General features: G+C 43.0%; 1 protein-coding gene across 3 annotated transcripts in view; it reads right to left on the bottom strand.

Annotated features, from left to right (window-relative positions):
- The window catches only part of DNAH11 (dynein axonemal heavy chain 11), a 272,144-nt gene that overhangs the window by 223,070 nt on the left and 25,451 nt on the right, over positions 1–23,623 (bottom strand). For 2 of the 3 annotated variants that reach the window (XM_053663641.1, XM_053663640.1), the window contains exons 7-15: positions 19,925–20,158; positions 18,611–18,778; positions 11,906–12,022; positions 7,364–7,501; positions 6,924–7,048; positions 6,160–6,355; positions 3,791–3,895; positions 3,259–3,651; positions 21–353 (exon numbers count right to left, since the gene is read on the bottom strand). In XM_053663641.1, the coding sequence (XP_053519616.1) occupies positions 21–353; positions 3,259–3,651; positions 3,791–3,895; positions 6,160–6,355; positions 6,924–7,048; positions 7,364–7,501; positions 11,906–12,022; positions 18,611–18,778; positions 19,925–20,158 (1,809 nt within the window). Of the gene's footprint in view, positions 1–20; positions 354–3,258; positions 3,652–3,790; positions 3,896–6,159; positions 6,383–6,923; positions 7,049–7,363; positions 7,502–11,905; positions 12,023–18,610; positions 18,779–19,924; positions 20,159–23,623 lie in introns of all 3 variants that reach the window. The other variant, XM_053663639.1, reaches the window with a different exon arrangement.

The raw sequence follows: 23,623 nt of genomic DNA, 5'->3' as shown, positions 1-23,623 counted from the left end.
CCCATTTACAAAAATAATACCTGATAATTCGCTATTTCCAGATGTGCTGCCACTCGCTTCATCTGGGCCGACATCCTAAAACTATTGCACAGAATTTCTTCTACCAGATCATAGAAGCCATCCCCAGCCTCTCGTTCTAAAGAAGGTTTAAACAGAATCTCAGGGGGCATTAAGATCATTTGTGCTTGAAAAAATGGTGCAGGTTTCAATTGCTTCTCCGTATTCTTCAGAAAGAAGTCTAAGTCGTGCATGATGGCTTGAAAAAAGCCTTCCACCACGATGTCATCAATGAATTCTACGTAAATCTTCCAGGTGTCCAGAGCAGGGTTGGCTTTGAAGAGATTCCTATTCTCCTAGAAACACGAAGTATTGATATGTGAGAATTAACACTAGTGACTATAAAAATGAATGCATTCCATTTAAATGGTTTGTTAAGAGAAGGGACTGCATTTTTGCTGTAACATAGGAACATTCAAATACTAGGTTGCAGAACCTTAAGCTAAACAGGATTTTTTAAACATCAAGTTCATTTTAAAAATACATTCAAAAGTTATTCTTTAAAGTAAAAATCATTATAAAAATTGCTATCTTCAAAACCGGACAAGAAATACACTAGTTCCCAAAGTATTCAAGATGTATTCGACCTGGGCTCTAATTCCCACTGTCCCCAACTCCGGGTGGCTTTCGACTTTGCCTTCTGGGGACTTGCTTGTAAACGAAGAGGTTTCCCAAGGTGGTCCTTCAGAGAACACTGTTCTGGGACATCCAAAGCTCACAAAGTCAGCCAAGTGTTATGTACTCGGGGCCACTCTTGGAGACTCACAGTGTATCTATTATAGCAGAGTCTATCTAACTCGGTTTAACCCAGTTGTTTCCAAACACAAAGAGTCTTTCTTGCAGGCTGGCCTGTGAGCAGCCTATGGAATAGTAACTTAGCTTGAAAACGGTGGCCCACTGAAGTCTTAGCTCCATTTGTGCGCCAACATGAAGTTCCTCTACCTCTTCAGCCTCTCCCAAGAGCGTGGGGGGAAGAGATAAATAGTCAACAGGGCACAAGGGGGCCATACACAGATGTGGGAAATGACTGCTAGAGTCTGGGCATGCAGTGGGGGCCTAGGGACACAGATTTGAAAGGTCAGTTGGGCAGAGAGGTTGATACCAGAGACACCTTCTGAGTTGCAAAGGCTGCACAGTCTCTACAGGTCACAGCTGCCCGAGCCAGAAATAGCAGCACAGAGAAAAGGAGACATCAGAATGGGAGCTGATTCTAAGGCAGACTGTGTTCTCCTGCTTTCTTGGACTGTGTGCTACTGTGGACGTATGATCCAGAATTCAAAGGTGTGTGCTATAGGCAAAAACTTGAATGCAGAGGCGAGTCTCCCTCCTAATAAAAATTGGCAGAAACAAGCAAGTTCTAGGGCTTTCTTACACTCAAACAAATTTCAGAACTGCCATTTCAAGGACGCTGTCTTGCCGACCGCCTAAGTAGAGCAATTTATATGTGTGCAGCACATGTGACCGGCACGCCTGGGGTTGTGCAGTATGCATCCTGGGCAGCTGGACACAGCAGTCCTGACTACTTGGCAGACACATGAAAGGGAAATATAGATCTCGGAACTAATAAAAAATCCTTAAAGACCATCTCATTCAGTCTCTTCATTTTAAACACATGAAAACAAAGCCCGAAGCCACACCCTGTGTCACACGGGGAGGAAGCTGGCTGCTGAGCGAGGACCAGAGACCATCCTCCCTCCTGCACCCTACGGTGAGGCTCTCTGCAACACAGCACAGTCTGCGTCACTGCAGTGGCATTTATTTAAAAAGTGTTGTCTTTTCAACAATTTAGGGCAAAGGGAGAAAAAGGAAGAGACAGGAGAGCTTTGGGCCACTAAATAAAGAGTGGGTCCCTTCTAGACCCACTTCCCATGGTTCCACCCTGCCCCTTTCACCCTGAACTCCGACTGCAGACCCCACACACCACAAAGGAGGCAGCGTGTGAAGGCAGACTGACTCACCCTCTGCCCTATTTTCACAGCTTGCACCAAAGCACATTCCTCATTGGAAGTCTGAGCACCAGGCTAAAGACCATTTGCTGATATGAGGAGGGCAAAATGCACCTCTTCTGTGTGTAGAGTTAATCCCTCTCCTATCTCATCCAAGTCCTTGGCTTTCCATAGCATATATGTGCTCTTGACTCTTGATTCTATGTCACTCACCTGGACTTCTCCCCTGTACTCCAGACCCCCATTTGCAATGCCAGTCTACTCAAATCTCCCTTTGAATGGGCGTGTCAAATGGCCCAAACCAAATCCTGTTCTTTCCCCCTACAAAATCTGCTCCCCCACAGTCCTCCTTATATCTATAAACCCCATTCTTCCCGTTGCTTAGACTGAAAACCTCAAGTCATCCTGGACTTCTCTCTCCTCTAACTTGTCACAGCAAATCCTGTTGGCTCTTCCTTCAACATACATTCAGCCCTGGCTGCTGGGGCTCAGGTGGTTGGAGCATCATCCGATAGACTGAAGGGTCACAGGTTTGACTCCCAGTCAGGGCAGACGGGAGGCAAACCCACGGATGCTTCTGTCTCGCACTGATGTTTCCCTCCCTGCCTCAGCCTGCCTCCTTTCTCTCTCCCTCTCTCTCTGCAAGCAATGAAAAAAAAGGTCCTTGGGTGAGGATGGTTTAAAAACACAAACGTTCAGCATGTGAGTGCCTTCATCACTGCCACCCTGGTTAAAGCCACTATCATTTCTCACCTGGACCCCTGGAATATCCTGCTAACGGTCTCCCTGCCTACCTCCCCCTTGCTCCCCTGGGGTTTGCACTTAACAGGGAAAACCTTTGAGCAGAAAGTCTCTGGCTGCCAGTCCCCCTCCGAGTAATAGCCATCCTTCTCACAAGGACTGCCCTTAGCAGATGAGAGCATGACATGAGGTGATGTGAACAAGATGGTGGGCACTTGGTGGCACTCGACAAATAATAGTGGCAATTAACAGCATCCCAAAGAGGACATAACGATGACAAAGATGAGGGTCTCACCTCTCACCTTTCTGTTTCATTACCTATCTCACGTTCCTACGGCTTCCCTCAGGAATGAGAACAGTGAGATCTCCAAGAGGTTCAAATGCCTCCATTTTAAAAGCTTGATAAAACAATACATAAAGCTCTTTCAGGACACGGTAGATTCAATATTTTTGCTCCGTTTCTCAGCTAAACGAAAGGATCACCTATAAATGTTGCAACTACAAAAGCAACTACCTCCACCAACTCGTGTATTTTGCAGCCGTCCTCTTGGATGAGCTTGTACTTCCTGGCAAACAAATCGCCCTTGTCCTCCAAAGTGAAGGTGGTCTCCCTCCGGTGCTCTCTCCGGGGAAGGAGCGTGCACTCGGCCCAGGCCCTCATGGTCTGCTGGATGACCCTGACATTGTGCTGCGTGCGCTGGACCCTGTGCTCCAGCTCCCAGGTGGCCGCTCTCACTCTCTCGATGTATCCCCAGCAGTCGTCCTGCCACGTGAGCGAGGTCGCGGCCACCTGTAGTTGCTCATCCACAGCCCGCAGCTCGCCTTCAACCAGAGGGTATTCGACGTCCAGCAGAGTCTGTTTCAGCTCATTGTATCCTTGCACGAGCAGTTCAAGATTTCCAACGTACTGAGCAAAGAGAACCCCAGACATGTTAAAGCTACTCAGTCTCCCTGGATGCAGAAAAGGATCACCAGTCTCTGCGTCAGTGATTAAAATTCAAAACAGTTCTGTTCAAAAGGTGCCCTAATATGTGTGAAGCACAAACCTTCAAGATGGTGCTCCTTTTTTTGAAGATGGCTGAGGCTGAATCTGGCACATCTGACTTCTTCAGCATCAAGAGGTATTTCACTTCCCTCAAGACGGCCACTAGCTATTGAAAGAAAATCAGTGACTATTGCATGTCATTCCATTTTAACACAAGTGAAAATCAAAACACTTAACTTTTGACCCAATCATCACTCTATTTTCAAATTGCCAAGGCAAAACCAAAGACAACGACACATGAGCACCAAGATCTCAAATGGAAGGCTCGTAAATGAACCCTGGTCTTCCCCCAGGACCTCTGGTTCTGTTAGAGTGCTTGCTTTGAAAATACACATTTGTTCTAATGTGAGTGATATACTAGGGAGCAATCTGAGCTCACCACAAATTCTGTCTTTGCTTAGCCACACTTTCCTCAGCAAGAAACACTATGTAAATGCTAAAAACTGCACCCAGCTGAACCGATGAACCGAAAGGTCTAGGAATACACAAAATGCTCATCTGGACACACCTGGAACATCCACCGGGTACCTCAGTTCACACGCTCATCCATTCTGGCGGCACCGCTTCCTGCCTGGTTTCAAATGACCCTCTTTCCACTTCATGATAATACAAGTTGTAGTTCTTCCAATACCCACCTCTATAAGCTAGCTTCAGGTCTTTGTCAAGGCAAAGTATCATATTTATTGTACTATTTATGTATTACTTAACCATTTAAAATGTGTAAACTGTGCTACTGTTTTTCCCTAGATGACTATTTTGTTAAGTAATACATAAAGTTTTTGAGTATTGCTCCCTAACCCCCTGCCCTCCACAGGTTCTATATTCCTAATTGTGCACTCTTTCAGAATCCAGTGATTTTTAGGAATGTATATGTCATGTGGCAGAACTGACTGTACTCAAAAATCACAGGTTCTGAGAAAAGACCACACAACATGCTTAAGAAGGTAAACCAGTTGACTTCCTTAGCTTGTTACTCCCTAGGTTAGCTAGTACAATATATTTTGTATTTATAATCTATATTGTGTATGTTTATAACCCCTTCAGGTAGAATCATAAGAATTATCCCTGTAACATCGCAGGAACTAATTTTCTACATACTGGATTTATAAAATCAGAAGGTAGAGGTAATTTTCCATTCTCTGGGTCATGTGCATGTGCTGAGGCGTATGAACAAAAGTAAGTGATGGCATTCTGTGTAATATTTCAGGGAAACAGACCAGAATCTGGGTACAGACTATAACTATCGAGCTCACGGAGGCTCACTTTCCCACTTCCTGGGTGTACATTCGAACTGCTGTGAAAGACAGGACAACAGCTAAAAATGATACATAATCCTCACTATCTACAAATTCAGACATTCAGACATCCTCTTCTGGGATGGCAACTTAGAAATGGGTATTGTTATGTGCCTTTCCTTTCCTGTGCAGTATATTCACGGAGGTAAACAGAAAGGAAAGCTCACTTTGTGCCTCCTACCAGGCTATCAGACTTGGCAATGGGTTGTTTAAAGTATATATGTTGTATTCACCAGAGATATGCACATATAGTCACTATATGGAAACATATAGATATAAAAATACACATCACTACTATTATAGTAAAGTACTTGTACCTTAATTATTACATAACATGTAATGGAGTTGTGAGGAAATGTGAAATGTCTCTGTGTTATGTGGTTTATCCTGCGGTAACAAAAGATCTGTTCAATAGGGGTATTTTCTTGGATATTATTTAACTTTTAATATTATTTTTGACATTTATATGTTGCTTTATGTTTTTTGACCATTGTTTCATAAAAATCACCATCAATTTAACCAACATATTCAAGTTTATTGTCCCTTTGAAGGATATTTTGATGATCAAAATTTACCATTGTCCATCACAGAGTGAGGTCTCTCTCATTCCATACAATATACGGATTCCCCAAATCTTAACTCACATGATCAAATTTTAATTAAACTAAAGATATGGGTATATGTGCTATAAATATAATTCAAGCCAGAACACATGATAAAAGACTACTGATTCCACCTGACTGAGCTACCATGTATTAAGTACCACCCAGTACCAGACACTGTTAGAAACTCTGCACACAAAGGTAAGAGGGAACGTACCCTAATTTCAAGTAGCTCATTATCAAGTGAAGGAGAAAGTGGTAGGTAAAGAATTATAAGGCAAAATAAAGAGCAGTAAGTGTAGAATCTTGGAAACAAATCTCTAAAACCAACACCTGTTAAAAGCTGTTTTCTGTTACATTCCTCACAGCATTGACATTGTCCCCAAATAAAATATAAATGACTGGAAGTATCAGGAATATACTTGTAATGGAAATTACATCTATTAAATATCTTCAAAACACCAAAGCCCTACCTTCGGGTCAAAGTTGACATTGAGAAGACCATTTACGGGACTGAATTTAACCAAGGGCTGATTCAAATTAAATTCACAGACTTCATCCACACTGCCTTTCCATTCGTTATAGATACGCTTTTCAAACTGGTCTAGCAGAGTCGTCATTTCAACATACTTCTGATGAACCAAGGCATCGTCAGGACTTTCCACGAATCTGTAGGAATAGAGTCCTTCCACTTTTCTATATGTTAGATTTCAGCTTAACTATTTTACAATAGTATACAATACAAAATACAATGAAATACACTATAAAACTCAGGCAGAGAAACAATAAAAGCCTAATAATGCAATGACTGTCTTTGCTTTAAAAGCTACATTTATGAAATGACTGAACTCCAAATGATGGAACTCCAAATATTTTGCTAAATCCCAATAGCAGCAACTTTCCAACTACTACAAAGAAAAGAGAAAGGTACAGAAGTCTGCAAAATAAGAGGAACAGCAGTTACTGCAGGAAGAAAAACAATAACAAAAAAATACAAACATATTGTGAGTGAAAAGAAAAAAGGATAAGGAGCTGAAGACAGGGAAGTACATTAAGTGGTGGGTCCCAGTAAGCACCCTCCAGAACCAGGGGGATGAGCCCCCCTCGCTGAGCCCAGCCAATGGAAAGAGTTAAAGGCAGTGCCTCTTTAAGCACGAAGATGGCCAGCTCCTGCCCTGTCTCAGAAGCACCTGTATCACTAGGATTACTTCACCACAAAATAAGCCTGACTACTCACAGAGACCGGAGAGCTGTGAAGTTTGACCAAAACGTCTGAAGTCGTTCCAGGACCTCTTTTGCCCACTTGATATTTCCTGAGGTGAATGGCATATTCTTGTTAAGAATTACATTTCCACGTTCAATCTGCAAATTGTTATTTTGGTGACAAGGAAGAAAAGGAATGTTCAATCAGAGTGTATTCCAACCTTGTCAACAACTGTTCACTTTGGTAGTTTGACAGGATGAATATATAAAATGTGTGTGTTAAGTGACTCGATTAGTGGAAAGGTAATGGTCCTGAAGCAGGATCTTCATCTCCAGAAGAAAACCAATTAAATAAAAGCATGAGGTCATAGCGCCTATATCTGATCTTCAGATACCACTAAATAAAGTTCTGGCCCACGGCCCTTGTGCACAAAACTGATGCTGCGGGTGTGCTCAACTTCAGCCTTCACTTACCTGTTTCAGGTGTTCATCATACAACTGCTTACACATATCCAACTCGTGATTAAACATGTGCACCAGTGTACTGTAATGTGGGCTGAAAATTTCCATGACAACTGGTTTCTCCAGGAAATTCCCAAATATGGTCAAAAGCTATAAAAATCAAAGTTAAAGAAAGGTTAAGAACCATGGGGTTTTAATACAAATACCCGGCTCACTATTTCTCCCATTAAACCTCTTACATAACTAAAGCTAGAGCAAAAATGGAGAATCCTACAGGCACCGTGCAATATCTCCAAATCTGAAACGCCGTTTTCCAATAAAACAAACTAAATGTAAAGCGGTTTCCCTTTCTCAGCGGAAAGTGAGAAGCGTCAGAAATGAACCGGCCTGCCAGTAATCCCTGCCCACAGATATCGCTTCTTCCTGTTGGACACGAGAAAATGTTTGTGGATATAAGAACAAGATTTATGAGCTCTTGTATCTGTTCTTCCCTCCTACTCATGTGTTCTTTAGATATGAAATACCCATATCAAGGACCTCTAGGTCACAGCATTAATAATTATACTGGATGCATCGGCCACAGTGAGTGTCCTCCCATGACAGTGCCTGCTCTGTACCGGGCCACCCAGCCACCCCCAACCAAGAGGCCCAGGGTGGCAGTGCTGACCTGCTCCAAGGACAGCCACTCTCCAGACAGACAGTGCCTTTGACGTGGGTGTCCCGACTGAACTAACACCTGCAGCTAATTAGGTCCCCTCCTCAGACAGAGAATCGGGCATCTCAGGCTGAACCTGCGCTGTCAAAGTTGGGAGTGAACAGAATCGACCAGCAAGCAGAGGAAGCCAGTGAGTAGGGACACAGCCAAATGCAGGCACTTGGCCTGAAACAGAATCAACTGACCAGGCAGCAGAAGAGTGGAGGTCCTCAAACTCCTCTTGCCCCGCCCAGGGAGCCCCCTAGCTCCAAACTAACCTTCGGCACCAGTTTCCACTATGCTTAGCCTAGCTGGTGAGCCTGACCTTGGATTTCCATCAGCCTCCTGTCTTGTTTTCTGCCCCGCATGGATTCTTCTGCATGCTGGCACACGAGACTGCTTTCTTTGCAAGTAAGATAAAGTAATTAAAATACATATTTTTGTGTACGTCATGTTTATATAGTGCTGACAAGGAGCCAGGCACTGCATTTTAAAGGGCTTTTAAAATGCCATTATCACTTGCTCCAGATCAAGAACCCCAGTTCATAAGGAAGGAGTAACTGCCCAAATCCACATGGCCCCTGGCGGAGCTGGCACTGGACCCTGGGCCGTCTGCCCCAGGACCTGTGACTCCCCATACCACCTCCCAGCAGCCCAGGCGACACTTAAAATCATTGTTTTGTTATGTGTTTACTCTGTCTGTATGGGCTTCATGAAGTGTCAATTATTAGGCCTGTTATATAGATGTTTTCTTTGAAACAAAACATAGTATCTCCTCAAAATAACTAAATACAATCAACATGGCAGAAAACTATAAAATCAAGGTTTTTGCCTTGTTAGCAATGTGGCAAAAGAGCTATTTTTCCTCTTTGGGGAATAACAGGTGTTCTCTAATATCTGTTTTCTTTAAAAGACAGATTCAATGTACACATTTAACATTTTGTAAACATTTCCATAAACTACGTTCACCAAAAAAGAAAAAGGAACACAGTGAAAAATTATACAGACTGAAATGTAAATCTAACCTTATCCTAGAGGCCAATTTAGACAAACACATTTTGGCTTTTTTGTTGTTGGTATTAACACTAATTACAACCTGTATAGAAATCACTAAATATTTTAAAATCTGCTTGGTTAGCTGCTACCTAGAAAAATGTAAATTATTAACTTTCTCCTCACAACCACTGGTTTGTCTAGTTGGGACTTCATGTTTAAGTACAAAAGCAAACACCGTTTCATAGGGAAACATTTATTTTACAACATTCTCCTTCAAACACTTATCATATAGACTACAAATGAAACAATACCAGAAGCTTCCTAGCTACACCTCATCCTGCCCACCTGACATGCTTAAAGGGACTTCAGGTATAAAAGAGGAGAGGCAGAGAGAATTTTCTTTGGAAGGTTTAAAGCTGGAGAGTAGCAGTAAAACAAAAACACGAGTCAACCTTTTAGGAAGTAGACATTATCATAATTTTCAACATCACAGATCTATAGTAATTGCCCTCCAGGATGAGAACAGTGGTCATCTGAACCTCTTGCTTTCTCATCATAGCAGAACTAAGAGCGATTTCATGAAGAGTATAGGTGTTTTCGTCATATCAACCTCAGGAGATTGAAGTTGGGCTCCCAACTCTATGCTTCTGTCCCGAAATATCGCGTTTGAGTCCTGTGAGGTTTACTTTCATTTCCGTCTACTTCTCGGTTTCATTATGTAATACGGCTTTCATAATGCTGTTCCCCCTGTTCCAGTAGCACCTATTCATGTTTTCTCAGGTTGGCCTATTTCAAAGATTCTTTTAAATCTGTTGCTGCCTAAACCATATACACTTAATTTTATAGTTTTCAATTGCATCGTCTGAACATTTTTCTAGAAATCTTTATTTTCTTACACACTGTAACCCACCTCCGTGGACACAAATTGTAAATCTGAGAGAAACATCCATTGGTATTTTGTTTGTTTTTTTACGAGTGCCGACACTGTCAGCTTTGAACTGCAGCTTCATGCTAGAGTAGACTGGTGTTGGGGTCCAGGGCCCCTGTGGCCACATCTTTGCCAAGACAGTCACTGAATCGTGGTCCTCAGAGAAGAGTCTGCAAATATTTACTCCCTGCGACAGTAAATGGTCGGAGCGCATCATCCCACACCTACAGTAGAAATCCTCTTCCACCAAAGCACACAATGCTATCATCTTCTCTTCTTTTCCCCCTGCACTTGCCCCCATCAGGATGCATTTCAATACTCTGACCACCTCACTTCAAACAGTTGCTCAATGCCTGCGCTACCCAAGGCACTGCAGCTGATCTGCATACAGCAAAATCTGCATGACAGTGCCCCGCCCTGCAGAGCACAGAGGGCAGGAGCTCATCCTACACCTGTCCGTAGATGGGGCACAAACATGTGGAAAGGTAAGAAAAAGGACACGGCGGTAAGATAAAATTATTGGGGAAAAAAGAGCTGGCATGTACTAGAATAGAATCCGTATTCCTGCTTGTGTGGAGGGGAGGAAGAAAGGCTTGAATTAGAAAAGGTGGGACCTTTGTAATTAAGACTTCGCTGTAAGTTCTTTCTTCCAGTTATTACAAACACGCGCGTAAGCAGCTCCAGTGGCAGATTGTGGGATAGGCTGCTGTGTAGTCATTCATAAAAAAATACTGCTGGATTCTGTTATGAGAGGGAGAAAACCTTTATGATTCATTGCTAAGTGGAAAGGGTTACTAAGGGGGATCAGAATATGATATCATTTTTGTCAATGAGAAATATATATGCATGCCTAGTCCAAGAAAAAGCGTGGCAGTATTAAATACAACAGTTTTTCTGAGAGATGGGATCACAAGGAGTTTTATATTTTAACAACAGTCTATATATTTTGGCCAGCAGCATCTTGGATGTATCCCTGAGCTCTTAAAAAACAAAGCAGTGTCTGATCCTCTTGAATTCTGTGTTAAAATGTCAGTAGTCAGTGTCTGCCAACTGGGGCCAGTAGATACTAGAGGCTTCACCACCACCTGACCGATTCGTCTGGACTTGAAGGTCAAAATCAAACAAATCTTATACACTGTCTGTATGTTATATTGGTTTGTGCTGCCATTGTTAAGGAACTGTGCTGTGAATCCCTAGCTATGTTTCTCCGGGTACTGAAGCATCCCTTGTGATAGCTGACTCGCAATTCTCTTCTTTGACCAGCAAGTTTCGCAGGCTGCCCCTGTTCCCTCCATTGTAACTTTCCCTCTGGGGGGGGCTTTTCTTTCATGCAACCCGTGAAACACACACACCATACGTCATCAGTTCGATGGTGACATTCTTTCATGTTCTAGTATCTCTGAATTTGGACTATGTTATATAATCAATGGCATGAGCTTTTGACATTTTGCTTTATTGATACACAAAATAATGGTGTATCTGATAATCAGTGGTCTCTTACACCTGATGGAAGACAGTAAGTAAGTTGCTATTTGTTCTGGTTGGAGTAACAAAGTAGGCAGGTGAATGCAACATATGTAAGCAATGGTGAAAAAGAAAAAGAAAAAGAAATTCTTGAATTAGTACATATTTTTCAGTTTTCACTTTGAATCAATACTTCATAGGCCATGCCAAACTTGCTCTGAAGGCAGGAAGACCTAAAACACCGTGAATGCAAGAAAAGGTCAATAGTAAACCGCCCTGACCTTGTCCAAAGTAAACTTCATCGTTCATGAGTGCATGATTCAAAGTTTGTAATTCAGCGACCTGAATACAAAGAGACTGTGACCAGTTAATAGCTTACCTGAATCAAAAAGAAATGTATTCAATCCTTTCATCTAACAGTCTAAATTATTCATTAGTAAATTATTATTATGACCGCTTCTTCAGAACTAACCTTAAATGCAGCTTCCAAACCATTGCAGTTAAAAAAACCTTCACAAAGAATTGTCCCAAGCCTTCTGTCAAAATCCAAAGTTTTGGACTTAAACAGAACATAATCACTTTCAAATTCCTGCAAAATTCAAAGCAAAATATTAGTTTCCAGGAAAGAGTGCAATGGTAAAACAGCATCGCATAAACATAACGCATCCCCCTCCCGCCTGCCCTGCTTTCTGAATGGATTTCTTTTTCACATCGGGACTCCAGGGCAGGGCAGGAGAGAGCTACACCTGGCCACTTGGCCCGCAGCAGCCTCACAGGAGCACTGAACACCTCCCACTGTCAGCCCATTTTCCCACGATCCTTCCCGCTGGTCCCACCCAACCACAGTGCCCCAACCCTCCCGCACATCCTTCTTCTCCCAGCCCATTTGGATTATAAATGAAAAGGCAAAGCTTCTCAGAAAAGAAAAAAGAATCCCTTCTCACTGTCCCTTGAGTACATCTCTACATTTAAATAGGAAGGTTTTTTGTTTTGTTTCTCATGCAGCAGAAAACCTACCAGGACACACGACGTCTTTGGGTGAGAGCTAAAGGCACAGGTCTGTAAAGAAGAGTTGTTAGTGATAAAGGTGAAACGAAACACCATTACATTTTCCTAGTATCGTATTACCTTCCGTGCAGTTAACAGGCCCTCCCTGCCTCCTGATACATAGCCACCCACTCTCACCATCAGAAAGCATGAAAGAATAGGGCTCATCTGCACAGCACTGCAAGTCACCGCCTGCAGGGAAGATGCCCTGGAAATTCAGAAACACTTGGGGCTTACCAGTCAGACTGCCCCGCATACACATCGAACGTGAGAAAGCCCTTTGCTGTGACCACAAACGGCCCCTCCATCTACCCATAATAACAACAGAAATAGTGACGATGACAGCTAACACTCAGTGTTCTGTTCTAAATGCTTTGCACTCTTAATTCTCACAACATACGATGTGAGTGATTTTCCCCCCATTTTATAGGCAACGAAACAAACTCAGAGCAGTTAACTAACTCGCTCACAGTCACTCCACTGCTGGAAGGCAGGACGGGAATTCAAAGCCTGGCCACCCGGCTCTGGAGCCCACGCTCCAACTGCGACGTTTCTGTGCAGGAATCTGCGTGTGAATCAGCCGCTCACTGAAACCAGAGCGTCGAGGCAGAGCTCTCGGGCACTGCTCGTCATAGGCCGCAACGTTTTATCCAGCGTCGAGGAAGCCTGCAGTTCTCCTGAACCACAGCCAAACGCTCTCTTCACTCAAGGATCACTGACTTTGAAAGGGAAACACAACTTCCCCACAAGTTGTAACAAGCCCAACTTATCCCTCTTTGTGTGGCAACAAGGAACATACAATTAAGATCCTCAAACATTGTTTGAACACTCAGTAAATAAGTAACATCTCAGGAAGGGAAAAAGGCTAATCTCCACGCTGCATCTTTCTCCCAAACCCTTTTCTCTCCCTTCCTCTCTCAACCCAAATTTGGAGCCAATGGCAGCCCTCCCCTGGGGAGTCCCACAAGGAATTCAAAGTTCCGTTATACATACCTAAATACACCCACTTCTCTATGGAGAGCTCTTCTTTATACACCCCAACAGAAATTTCGGCAGTCTCGCGGACTCCTTTCTTTCTTGGTCAAGTGCAATCAGTCATTCTCTTAACCGCTCCTTGCATATGTCCACTATTCTCCATCTCCAGGGCATCACCGAGGTCCAGCTCACAATCACCGCTCCTCCGGATTTCTGCTAACCACTTTCTTGCCTCTAGTCTTGTCTCTCTGAATCCTTCTCCAAACTGTGGTCTACACTAGCTTCCAAAACAGAAACCTGATTGTATCACTCTTTCAGTCAATCCTCCAATTAGTAGTCTTAATTCGGAACCCTTAGTTTCTTAAGACAAAGTCTCCAGGGCTTATACAAACCACAGGTCCTTCCCTGGCCATCTAGACCCTGTTTACACTCTCACCTACTCTAGCTTTTCTCCCACCTCACACTCCGGGATCAAACCGCATTCCCTCTCTCTGTGTAACACACTTTCCCGCCAACCCCTTCTCTCCACTCCTCACCCATTTCATTTCCATCTGGTTTTCAGTTCTACCTGTCTTTGTTATTTTGTCTCCGTCTCACCTGCTCTGGGAGGAGGTCCTTCATGAACGCTTGTAGAGCACTCTGTATAGCTGCCTCCCTGGATTCTCTCCCCTGGACTTTGTGCTCCATGAGTGTAAAGGTCAGGTTTATTTTTTTCACAATTATAGTACCAATATTTAAAGCGGTTCCCAACACATAGCCATTTGGCAATAATATTTATTAAAGAATAAATGATATGCTGATATTACTCATGAATCATTACGAAGTTTTTTCTATCTTGTGAACTGCAAAATTACCCTCTATTAGTAACATGGGAAATTAATAAAAAGTTTTATCTAGAGAAAGTCTATGATTGGACCTGGCTTCTAAAAGGCACCCACTCAAACTGCTGCAATGAACAGACCCTGCCCTGCCCGGGGGGCCCGGTTAGAGCACGGCCTGAACACCAGGAGGCACGGATGGGAGGCAACTGATCAACGCTGCTCTCTCACATCAATGCTTCTTTCTCTCTCTCCCTCCCTTTCTTTCTCTCCCAAATCAATAAACATATTCTTGGGTGATGATTAAAAAAAAAAAAAGAACAGACCCTAATGATGTCCAGACAGGGGCTGAGGAAGTGAGGGAGCTCCATGGTTTGGGTGCCAACCTGCAAACCCAAAGGTCACTGGTTCGATTCCCTGTCAGGGCACATGCCTGGGTTGCAGGCCAGGTCCCTGGGTGGGGGCGTGTGAGAGGCGACTGACTGGTGTTTCTCTCACACACCGGTGTTTCTTTTCTCTCCATTTCTCCCTCCCTTCCCCCTCACTAGAAATAAAATCTTTTCTCAAAATCACATTCATTTTAAAGAAATTCTAATGCCTGTCATCTCAATGTTGACATCTACCAGCTGTCTTTTTTCATCAGTTGAGATCCTCCTGGTTCTTGGTATAACAAGTGCTTTTCCACTGGGTCTGGACATCTTGTTATCAGACGTTGGATCACATTTAAGCCTTATGTTCTCTCATTCTGCTCTAGCCTCATTACTGCCAGGTGGAGACAGGAGTCCAGGTTCTCCACTCCTCAGCTGTTAACACCTAAGGGTGGGAAGCGCCTTGTTACAGCTGGGTGCTCCAGGTCCCCATGTGGTCTCCAAAGGCGTCACAGTGCAGGTGACCTGGTTGCCACTTGGCCACAGCAAAAGTCCTGACTCTACCAGGCTTCTTCTGACACTATTCCAGTGGGTGCTGCTGGGTGAGGGAAGAAACCTGGGATTCCCATGTGTTCTCCATGGACCGTGAGCTCATTACTGACCAGCAGTGATGAAAATCAAGGCCCTGCCTTGGCCATCTTGGACACAGCAGGTGCTGGGGCATCTTGCACAGACCGAGTGTGAGTCTAGGCTCTCCATTCAGTCTGTAGGGGTGGGGGTGGGGGGACCCATCCCAGGAATCATACATGTCCGGACCAGGGGTTGTATGGGCCTGGACCAGGGATAAACCCACAGCCTAGGTGTGTGCCCTGACTGGCAATCAAACCCACAAGCTTTAGGTTATGAAACAATGTTCCAAGCAACCAGCCACACCAGCCAGCACTCCTCAGTAAATTTTAAACAATATGTATACAATTTTAAATAAAATTTAAAACAGTATACAAATGCAATGAAATAATATGCAACTGTTTAAAAAGCAGCAGGCAATGCTATCGTAGTGATGCGGAATGAATGACAAAATATATTAAGTGACCAAAGCAAGAAGTGAAGGATGTGCAGAGGATTCTTTTGTGCAAAAAAAAAACACCAAAAACATACACATGCATATGTTCGTACACGCACCAGATAGCTCTGGAACACGGCACAGCAAACTCATAGCAGCAGAGGCCTTTGCAGAGGGAAATGGAAGACTAAGGGAGAAGGCAGCGGGATGAAAAGAGGACCCTAAATTCTATACATTTCTTTTCCAAAAGAATAAGTAATGTTTTTAAATAATTTTACCTTGAAAAATAAATAGGCAAGGCATGAAAAATCCTAAGAAATGTATATAATTAAAATTAGAAAATGCTACATATAATAAGAGCAAAAGAATAGTTTAAAAGACTAGAAGAGAACAGAGAACTAATTGTAGGAAGTAGAATACAACCTACAGTAGATTAACTAAATAACTACTTTTTAGGTATATTTTAGATTCCGGTATAAGAGCAAGCTTAGGTACCTGGGTCAACCTTCCTACTAAAAACTAACAGGATAAAGGAAAAGAGACCCAGCACCTTGAGCCACTGCACCTGAGAACAAAGGTCCTCAGGTGACTTCCTCCAACTGCCCCAGGTAATCTCATTCCCTTCATTTCAATGACCATGCAGCAGGTGAGATAAATCCTGAAGAGTTGAGTGGTACAGGGAAAAGAGTTGGGTTTAGGGTTCAAAGTTCTGAAATAAAATGTTTCACTACCCAGTAACTGTAATGTCAGGCAATTTGCTTAACCTCATCTACCCACCTGGGTGGTCACTCTCAGGGTAATAGTGAGAATTACACAGGAATGCGTGTGAAAGTTTTGAGCATGGCTGGCACTCAGCGCCTGCTCAGTAAGTATTGTATTAATGGTCTCTGATTAACAGAGACTAAGTACAGCCAAGGGGTTATCCTTAAGAATAATAGCCACCATCCTTGCTTAGTTACCTGGGGACTTCTATTTAATCAGGTAATACCTCAGAATTTCAGCAAAGCTTCTGAGCCTAATGTCACCTGACAAGCTGTTAAAATTCAATGATTAAGAAAGTAAGTCTCTTAGTAAGTTTGACATTATAGTATAGTATTGTATATATTCACTAAAATCACACTTTCTAAGTGACTAGAACTTAATGAGTCCAACTACTAACACAAAAGGACAATTATTTAACATGAGAGGAGTGCTAATTATTGCTACAATAGCAATCATATTACAATAAATAAATGTATCAAATTAACATGTTGTGCGCCTTAAATGGGTATAATGTTATATGTCAAATATACTTTAATTTACAAAAATAAGTAAGAAAGCAAGTCTCTGCCCATGACTGTCCAAATCTCAAACAGTCCTGCAGAAAGAAGTCAAAGAAAATACCCAGTAACTGAGAAACCCAAGAACATTTCATGGATACACCTGAGAAAACCCACGCTCTGCAAATAGACTACAGAGTCAGACCTTCTGCCACACCAATAAATATATGTATAGATAGATAAAGATATGCACACATGTCACATTTGCTCTTGACATATATACAGGTACGTACATGCATGTCTGTACACGGGCAGGTGTACATGCATGTCTGTGTACATGTCTGTATACAGGCACATGTACATATATGTCTGTATATACATGTCAAAAGCAAATGAGTTTTCTATTCCTATACATCTGTGACTGTGCAGGCTTTGGGCAGACACGAGGACAAGTTCAGGAGCTTTGATGTTGCCAAGCTGGTGACAGCAGCTGCGTCTGGCTATGTTCTCTAACACTGTCACTCTGAAAACCTGTCAGGTTCTGGAAACGTGAGAAAATCACGACTCTCCAAAATACGAGTCAAGTGCAGCGGAGGGTCCTGTGTGCACTGGGTCTCACGCTCCTCTGCTCGGTTGCTCAGGACAGCTCAGCCAAGGCCCCCCCAGGAGTCCAATTCCATCCGCATTCCCTGAATCGCCGCCAAGTGCCAGATGTCTTCCCAGGCTCCGGGGATGTGCTCAGGTTATCGTCACCACGATCCTCGGTTCCTCCTACTTTGCCCACAGATTAGCTGGGACACACACAACAGTATCCTCTTACCACTAACCCCACTTCCCAAAAGCTGAACGACCACACAAAAGCTGTCCTTAATGTAAGGACATAAAGTCTGCTGACCATGTCCTTACAAAGCTAAGATACTGCACCTGCACAATTTCAAGCAAATATTTTAAATATTTGGGCATATTTAAATGTTAGTGAATAAATTCACATTCCTTAAAAAGCAATAAGGATGAAAGCAAACCAAGCTTCACTGTTCTTCACAAACCGCTGAAGTGAAGCTATTTCAATCCTAGAGTTCCCAGGTCACTCCCAGGCCACTAACATGCTGGGCGGGGGAGGGGCAGAAAACAGAAGCAGCTTATATCTGAAAGCTTCCTTCCATTTCCTGAAGTTGAAAATACGAAATTAAAAATAGCTCTGGAGCCTAACCATGAAAACTATGAAAGACGACATTCATGATAATGAGGTAAGTAGTGAATGGGGTGAAAACTAAATGTTCCAATAGACCAGAAAATTATCTAGTAATTCCAGACAAGGGTGAGACAGACACACAGGTCACGGGGTCATCAGATGATCAGATCAAGATACGTTAATCCGTGAGGCCCTTTAATATGTACAGTCAGGAAACAAGCCCAGACTGCAGTCTACTGTTATGTTAGAAACAGCTTTAAATGGAATATGTCGCACACAGGGCCAGCCTTCTGGTCCCTGGTCTCTCACGAACGAGCCTTCCAGCAAGTCGTTCAACCTCCTTCAACCTGGAGAGGCTGGGCTGGACGGTACCTGGTATCACTACGACCTGTCGTCTTCTGCAGCTTTAAAATTAAAGGAGTCTATGGAATGAAAACTCCAAGGGACAGTATTACCATGTTATTGTAATCAGATGGGTCATAAGTGCTCTGCTGGAAAGTTTTACGGAGTTCCATGAATTCTTCAGTCATCTCGCGGATTTGCCCATTCAGAATGGCTCCCTTGGTTCCACCAAATTCAAGTCTTTCCAGCTTTTCAAATTCCATTATGGTAACAAATATGTCCTTTGAAGAAAACACAGAACAATAGAGATTTGTCCACCACCTCGAGCAGGAAAAAAAACCTTTTAAAGTTGCAAAGAAATAACATTTTCAAAGATTGAAATGCCGTGCGTGTCAGTGGACACTGGAGTGACACAGACACGTGAATGGTTAGCTGATTTTTAAAATCACACTCCCATTTTCCTATTTACTGAAAACTGCCCAGCAGTACCGACAAACCTAACTTAGCATGCGTAAACAGATGACCCTCTAATTTTATATCCTTCTAGTCATAAGTCAGATCCCCAGGTACATACAAAACTCGCACTTTCAGCTGCCCACACTTTGCAGTGAGTCGCTCTCTGTCATCTTACATGGACACTGTGAAAGGGTGACTCACATTGCTTGTTGTTAGGCATTTAGTGTTCACACTTTAAGAGGTGTTCAGGCTGATTAAGTGAAAATGAGAATTTTCACTCTAATTTTCAATGAAATTCAACAAATCTTGTATCAACAAACAAACCCAAACTTGCTAGAAAGAGCTGTACAAAGAAAATCCAGGTAGTGCCACACTAGCTCAAACTAAAAAAGAAAAACTTGGCCAGTTGACTCCATACTGTGGGTGAGCGAACCTGCGTACAAATGTATGCATTCATTTAATTTTGGTTTTTAGTTATTTAAAACATTTATGCAGTGCATACTTTCATATTCTTTTTAGTTTTATATTTTAATAGCATCGTTTAGACATTTAGTATATACACTAAAAGACAGTGTAATATTTTAGAATATCAAATGGTTTTAAAGGATGGTATCCCTGTGTCAAACATTAAACGTAAAAAGAAAAAAAGGAGGAATAGTTCGCAGCGCTCTGATTTATATTTGTATTCTAGGAGCTCAGTAAGTCATAATTCAAGGGTCACAGGTACGGAAAAAAACTCACTTACTCCCGGCATAGTAAAATGATCAAAAATGAATTTTGTAAAAAAAAAAGTCAAGCTAAAGTTTTAAAGTTCTCTCAACAGCCCTGGTCTTGTCAGCTCCTCATGAGATCACCAAGAAAGGAGACCTCCCGCCTTCTACCAAATATACTGGCCTCGAATCATGGAAAAAGCTGCAGGATTTCTGAGCCCACCTACAACGTGAATAAATTACTAGTCAGTAAACGAATACCTCTATTTTCATGAAACGGTCCAGAAATCTGTCAAATCTACAAAACACCAGATGGGGTTGGAAATCCCAGGGTTTCACCTCCTTGTTTCCCATAAAATAGTTTGCCAATCCTCTTCTGTAGGTGAAAAAAGAACTCTTGAAAGTCTTTAAGACATTGACAGCCACCTGCACCTTTTCCAAGGAGTCCTCAATTTCTCCTTTCAAAAGGTCTTCAGGTGAAAGGTAAGCTGTTGCCTAGGATTTAATGAAAGGAAACAATGATGAAAAATACGTTCAGTAGTTTTTCATGGACAGTATTCATTTCAATAAATCATTTTATTTTTTACTTAAAATTTTTTCAATACATTATTTTTAGATGGCAATGAATTGGGCCATCAATGCCCAATAAAACTGAAAAGCATAAATTTTAGAATTTCAGGCACTTGTGTCTCAATGATGCACGTGTTAGAATAATCTACAGACAAGTAAAATTTCTGGATGGGACGTCCAGTCAAGAGGCGGCACAGGCAGACATGACTCACCTCTTCACACAACCACATCAAAATAAGAGCTAAAATATAGAACGATCATCACCCAAAACTGTTGAAAATGGGTTGAATAGAAGTCTGACAAGTATGGAATTAAAGGAACCACATCCAACCAGACTGGTAGGACGGGTGCAAACACAGAACAGGTTGGCCCCATACCCATGTGTGGCATATAAAAAATTCGGGAGGGATATCTCAGGAGTGAGGAGTCCCAGCCCCCATGGGCCTGCCAGCCCAGAGTTCCAGTGCCAGGAAGATCAGCCACCGCAACTTCTAGCTGCAAAAACCAGCTGGAATTGAGTCAGTGGAAGAAACTTCTGGAGCCCCAAGCAGTTTCTCTTAAAGAACCCACAATAGACTCACCTACACAGACTCCCTCCCTCTCAGCTCCAGCCCTGCAGTAGCAGCTTGAAAGGGCACCAGTGCTATACAAGGAGAAACTGAAGTGACTGGCATCAAGGTGAGCAGAGGCCACTGTCCGTTTTCTAAACCTTATCCCCATAGACCTCGCCATCTGGTGCCATATATGAGACTCCATCAACCTGGCTAACACTGTTTGACCTGCCATGGAGATCCCCAGAGACTCTGCCCCACCCAACTTACAGGCCACCCAAGCTGTTTTTCCAAATGAATGGCTGGTCTTGGCTCATGCTTCACAACTTCCTAAATCCTATCAAATAAGCAATAGCTGACCTCAGTGAGCCCCAGGACCAGCACTAGCAGCAGCCAGCTTAGATTCACAGCTTGGCTTTGCCTGGGAATCTCCAAGCCAAGCACAAGTAGCATCCATCTCAGATTGCTTTACAGCCTAGGCAGGGTGCCCAGGGGAAACATAGGTGGGGCTAACCTTGGCCTGCACCACTCAGGAAAGCCCAGGGCCAGTTCACCCAGTGGACACCATCACTCTGCCCCTGCACAGCTGATACTCCACAGAGGATGGAGGTTGGTGGGCAGTGGTCAATGCCAGTCCCTATAACTGACTGACCTGGGTAAATCCCTTCCACTGACCTGCCAACTGCAGGCAAGGCTTAACTACAAGAAGAGGATATACTCAGCCCACATGAAGGACACACCTCAAGTACCCAGCTTGGGTGATAGGGGAGGCTGTGCCACTGGACCCTATAGGACACCTACTACCTTAGGCCACACTACCAAGACTTGGAGTCAAAGCAGCTGTATCTAATATATAGAAACAAACACAGGGAGGCTACCAAAACGAAGAAACAAAGAAACATGGCCCAAATGAAAGAACAGATAAAAACTCCAGAAAAAAGAGCTAAACAAAATGGAAATGAGCAATCTATCAGATGCCAAGTCCAAAACACTGGTTATAAGGATACTCAAGGAACTTAGTGAGGAGTTCAACAGCATAAAAAATATTCAGTCAGAAATGGTTGACTCACTAATTGAAATAAAGAGAAATTTATAGAGAACCAACAGTAGAGTGGGTGAAGCTGAGAGTCCAATCAATGATTTGGAACACAAGGAAGCAAAAAGCAACAAATCAGAACAAGAATCCAGAAAAAAAGAGGACAGTGTAAGCAGCCTGTGGGACAACTTCAAAAGGTCCAACATTCACATCATAGGGATGCCAGAAGGAGAACTGGAAATCTACTTGAAAAACTGGTGAAATAAAACTTCCATAATTTGGTGAAGGAAAGAGACAAATAAATCCAGGAAGTACAGAGAGTTCCAAACAAGTTAGCCTCAAAGAAGTCCATTCCAAGACACATCATAAGTAAAATGCCAAAGATTACAGATAAAGAGAAACTTAAAAGCAGCAAGAGAAAAGCAGAGAGTTACCTACAAAGGAGTTCCCAGAAGACCGTCAGCTGATTTCTCAAAAGAAACTTTGTAGGTTAGAAGGGATTGGCAAGAAATATACAAAGTCATGAAAAGCAGGGGCCTACAGCCAAAATTGCTCTACCCCCAAAGCTATCATTTAGAATGGAAGAGCAAATAAAGAGCTTCCCAGACAAGGCAAAACTAAAAAAGTTCATCATCACCAAACCATTACTATATGAAATTTAAGGAACTTATTTAAGAAAAAGATCAAAACTATGAACAATAAAATGGCAAAAAACAAATACCTATCAACAACTGAATCTAAAAACAAACTAAGCAAACAAGAACTGAGACAGAATCATGAATACAGAAAACATTTTGATGGTTGCCAGATGGGAGGAGGGTGAGGGAAAATGGGTGAAGAGGGGAGGGGATTAGGAAGTACAAATAGGTAGTTACAGAATAGCCATGGGGATGTAAGTGCACTATAGGATATGGGGTAGCCAAAGACCTTATACATATGACCCACGGACATGAACAATGGTGGGGGGAATTGCCTGAGGGAGTGGAAGTGTGGAGTGGAGGGGGACGAAGGGGTAATAATCAGGACAATTATAATAAAATATAATTAAAAATAAATAAATAGAATTTCTGGATGCATGCATTCTAGCAATAACTACATTTTTGCTAAGCTTCATAAATACGAAAACTATGTCATCAGAATTTGCGTAAATAGGTAATGAGACTTCCAGTCAAGATGGCGGCATAGGTGGAAACACTGTGCCTCCTCGCACAACCAAGTTTAAAGACAACAAAGTTTTAGTAACAAAAAAGCAGCCAAAACACAGAAAACTGAACTCTACGGAAGTCCTACAACAACGAACCATTTAGCCAGATGGGTAAGAGGGGCAGAGTCAGCAGCGGAGCAGAGTAAGGCATGAAAGATCAGTGGACCCACTCAGGAGCGCAAGTGGCGGTTGGCAGATACCAGGTGTGGGATGGCAACAGGTGGATCCAGTGAGGGCACAGGGTGGCTGGCTGACCACAGTCATGCATTGAACCTCAGATAAACCAGGCGAAGGAGTGATCGGTGAGACAGACCGCTCAGGCTAGGGCCCCAGCGACGGCAATTAGAGCCTGAAAGCATCAATTGAAAAGACTTTTGGGGTTGAGGTGCCGGGAGAGTTCACTGGAGAGACCCACAGGATCCTGGAGGGTACACAAGCCCACACACCTGGGAACCAGCACCAGAAGGGCCCAATTTGCTTGTGGGAAGCAGCAGAGGGGACCAAAATCTGAGAGAGAGCAGAACAAATGCCATTGCCCCTCTCTGACCCCACCCCCATATGCAGTTTCACAAACCAGCAACTGGGTTGACCTGCCCTGG

The sequence above is a fragment of the Artibeus jamaicensis genome, unplaced genomic scaffold (assembly GCF_021234435.1).
Source record: "Artibeus jamaicensis isolate MK-2021 breed Jamaican fruit bat unplaced genomic scaffold, CSHL_Jam_final contig_3230, whole genome shotgun sequence".
Classification (NCBI taxonomy): domain Eukaryota; kingdom Metazoa; phylum Chordata; class Mammalia; order Chiroptera; family Phyllostomidae; genus Artibeus; species Artibeus jamaicensis.
Note: the sequence above shows the minus strand (reverse complement) of the source record. Positions and strands in the feature narration are given on the sequence as shown.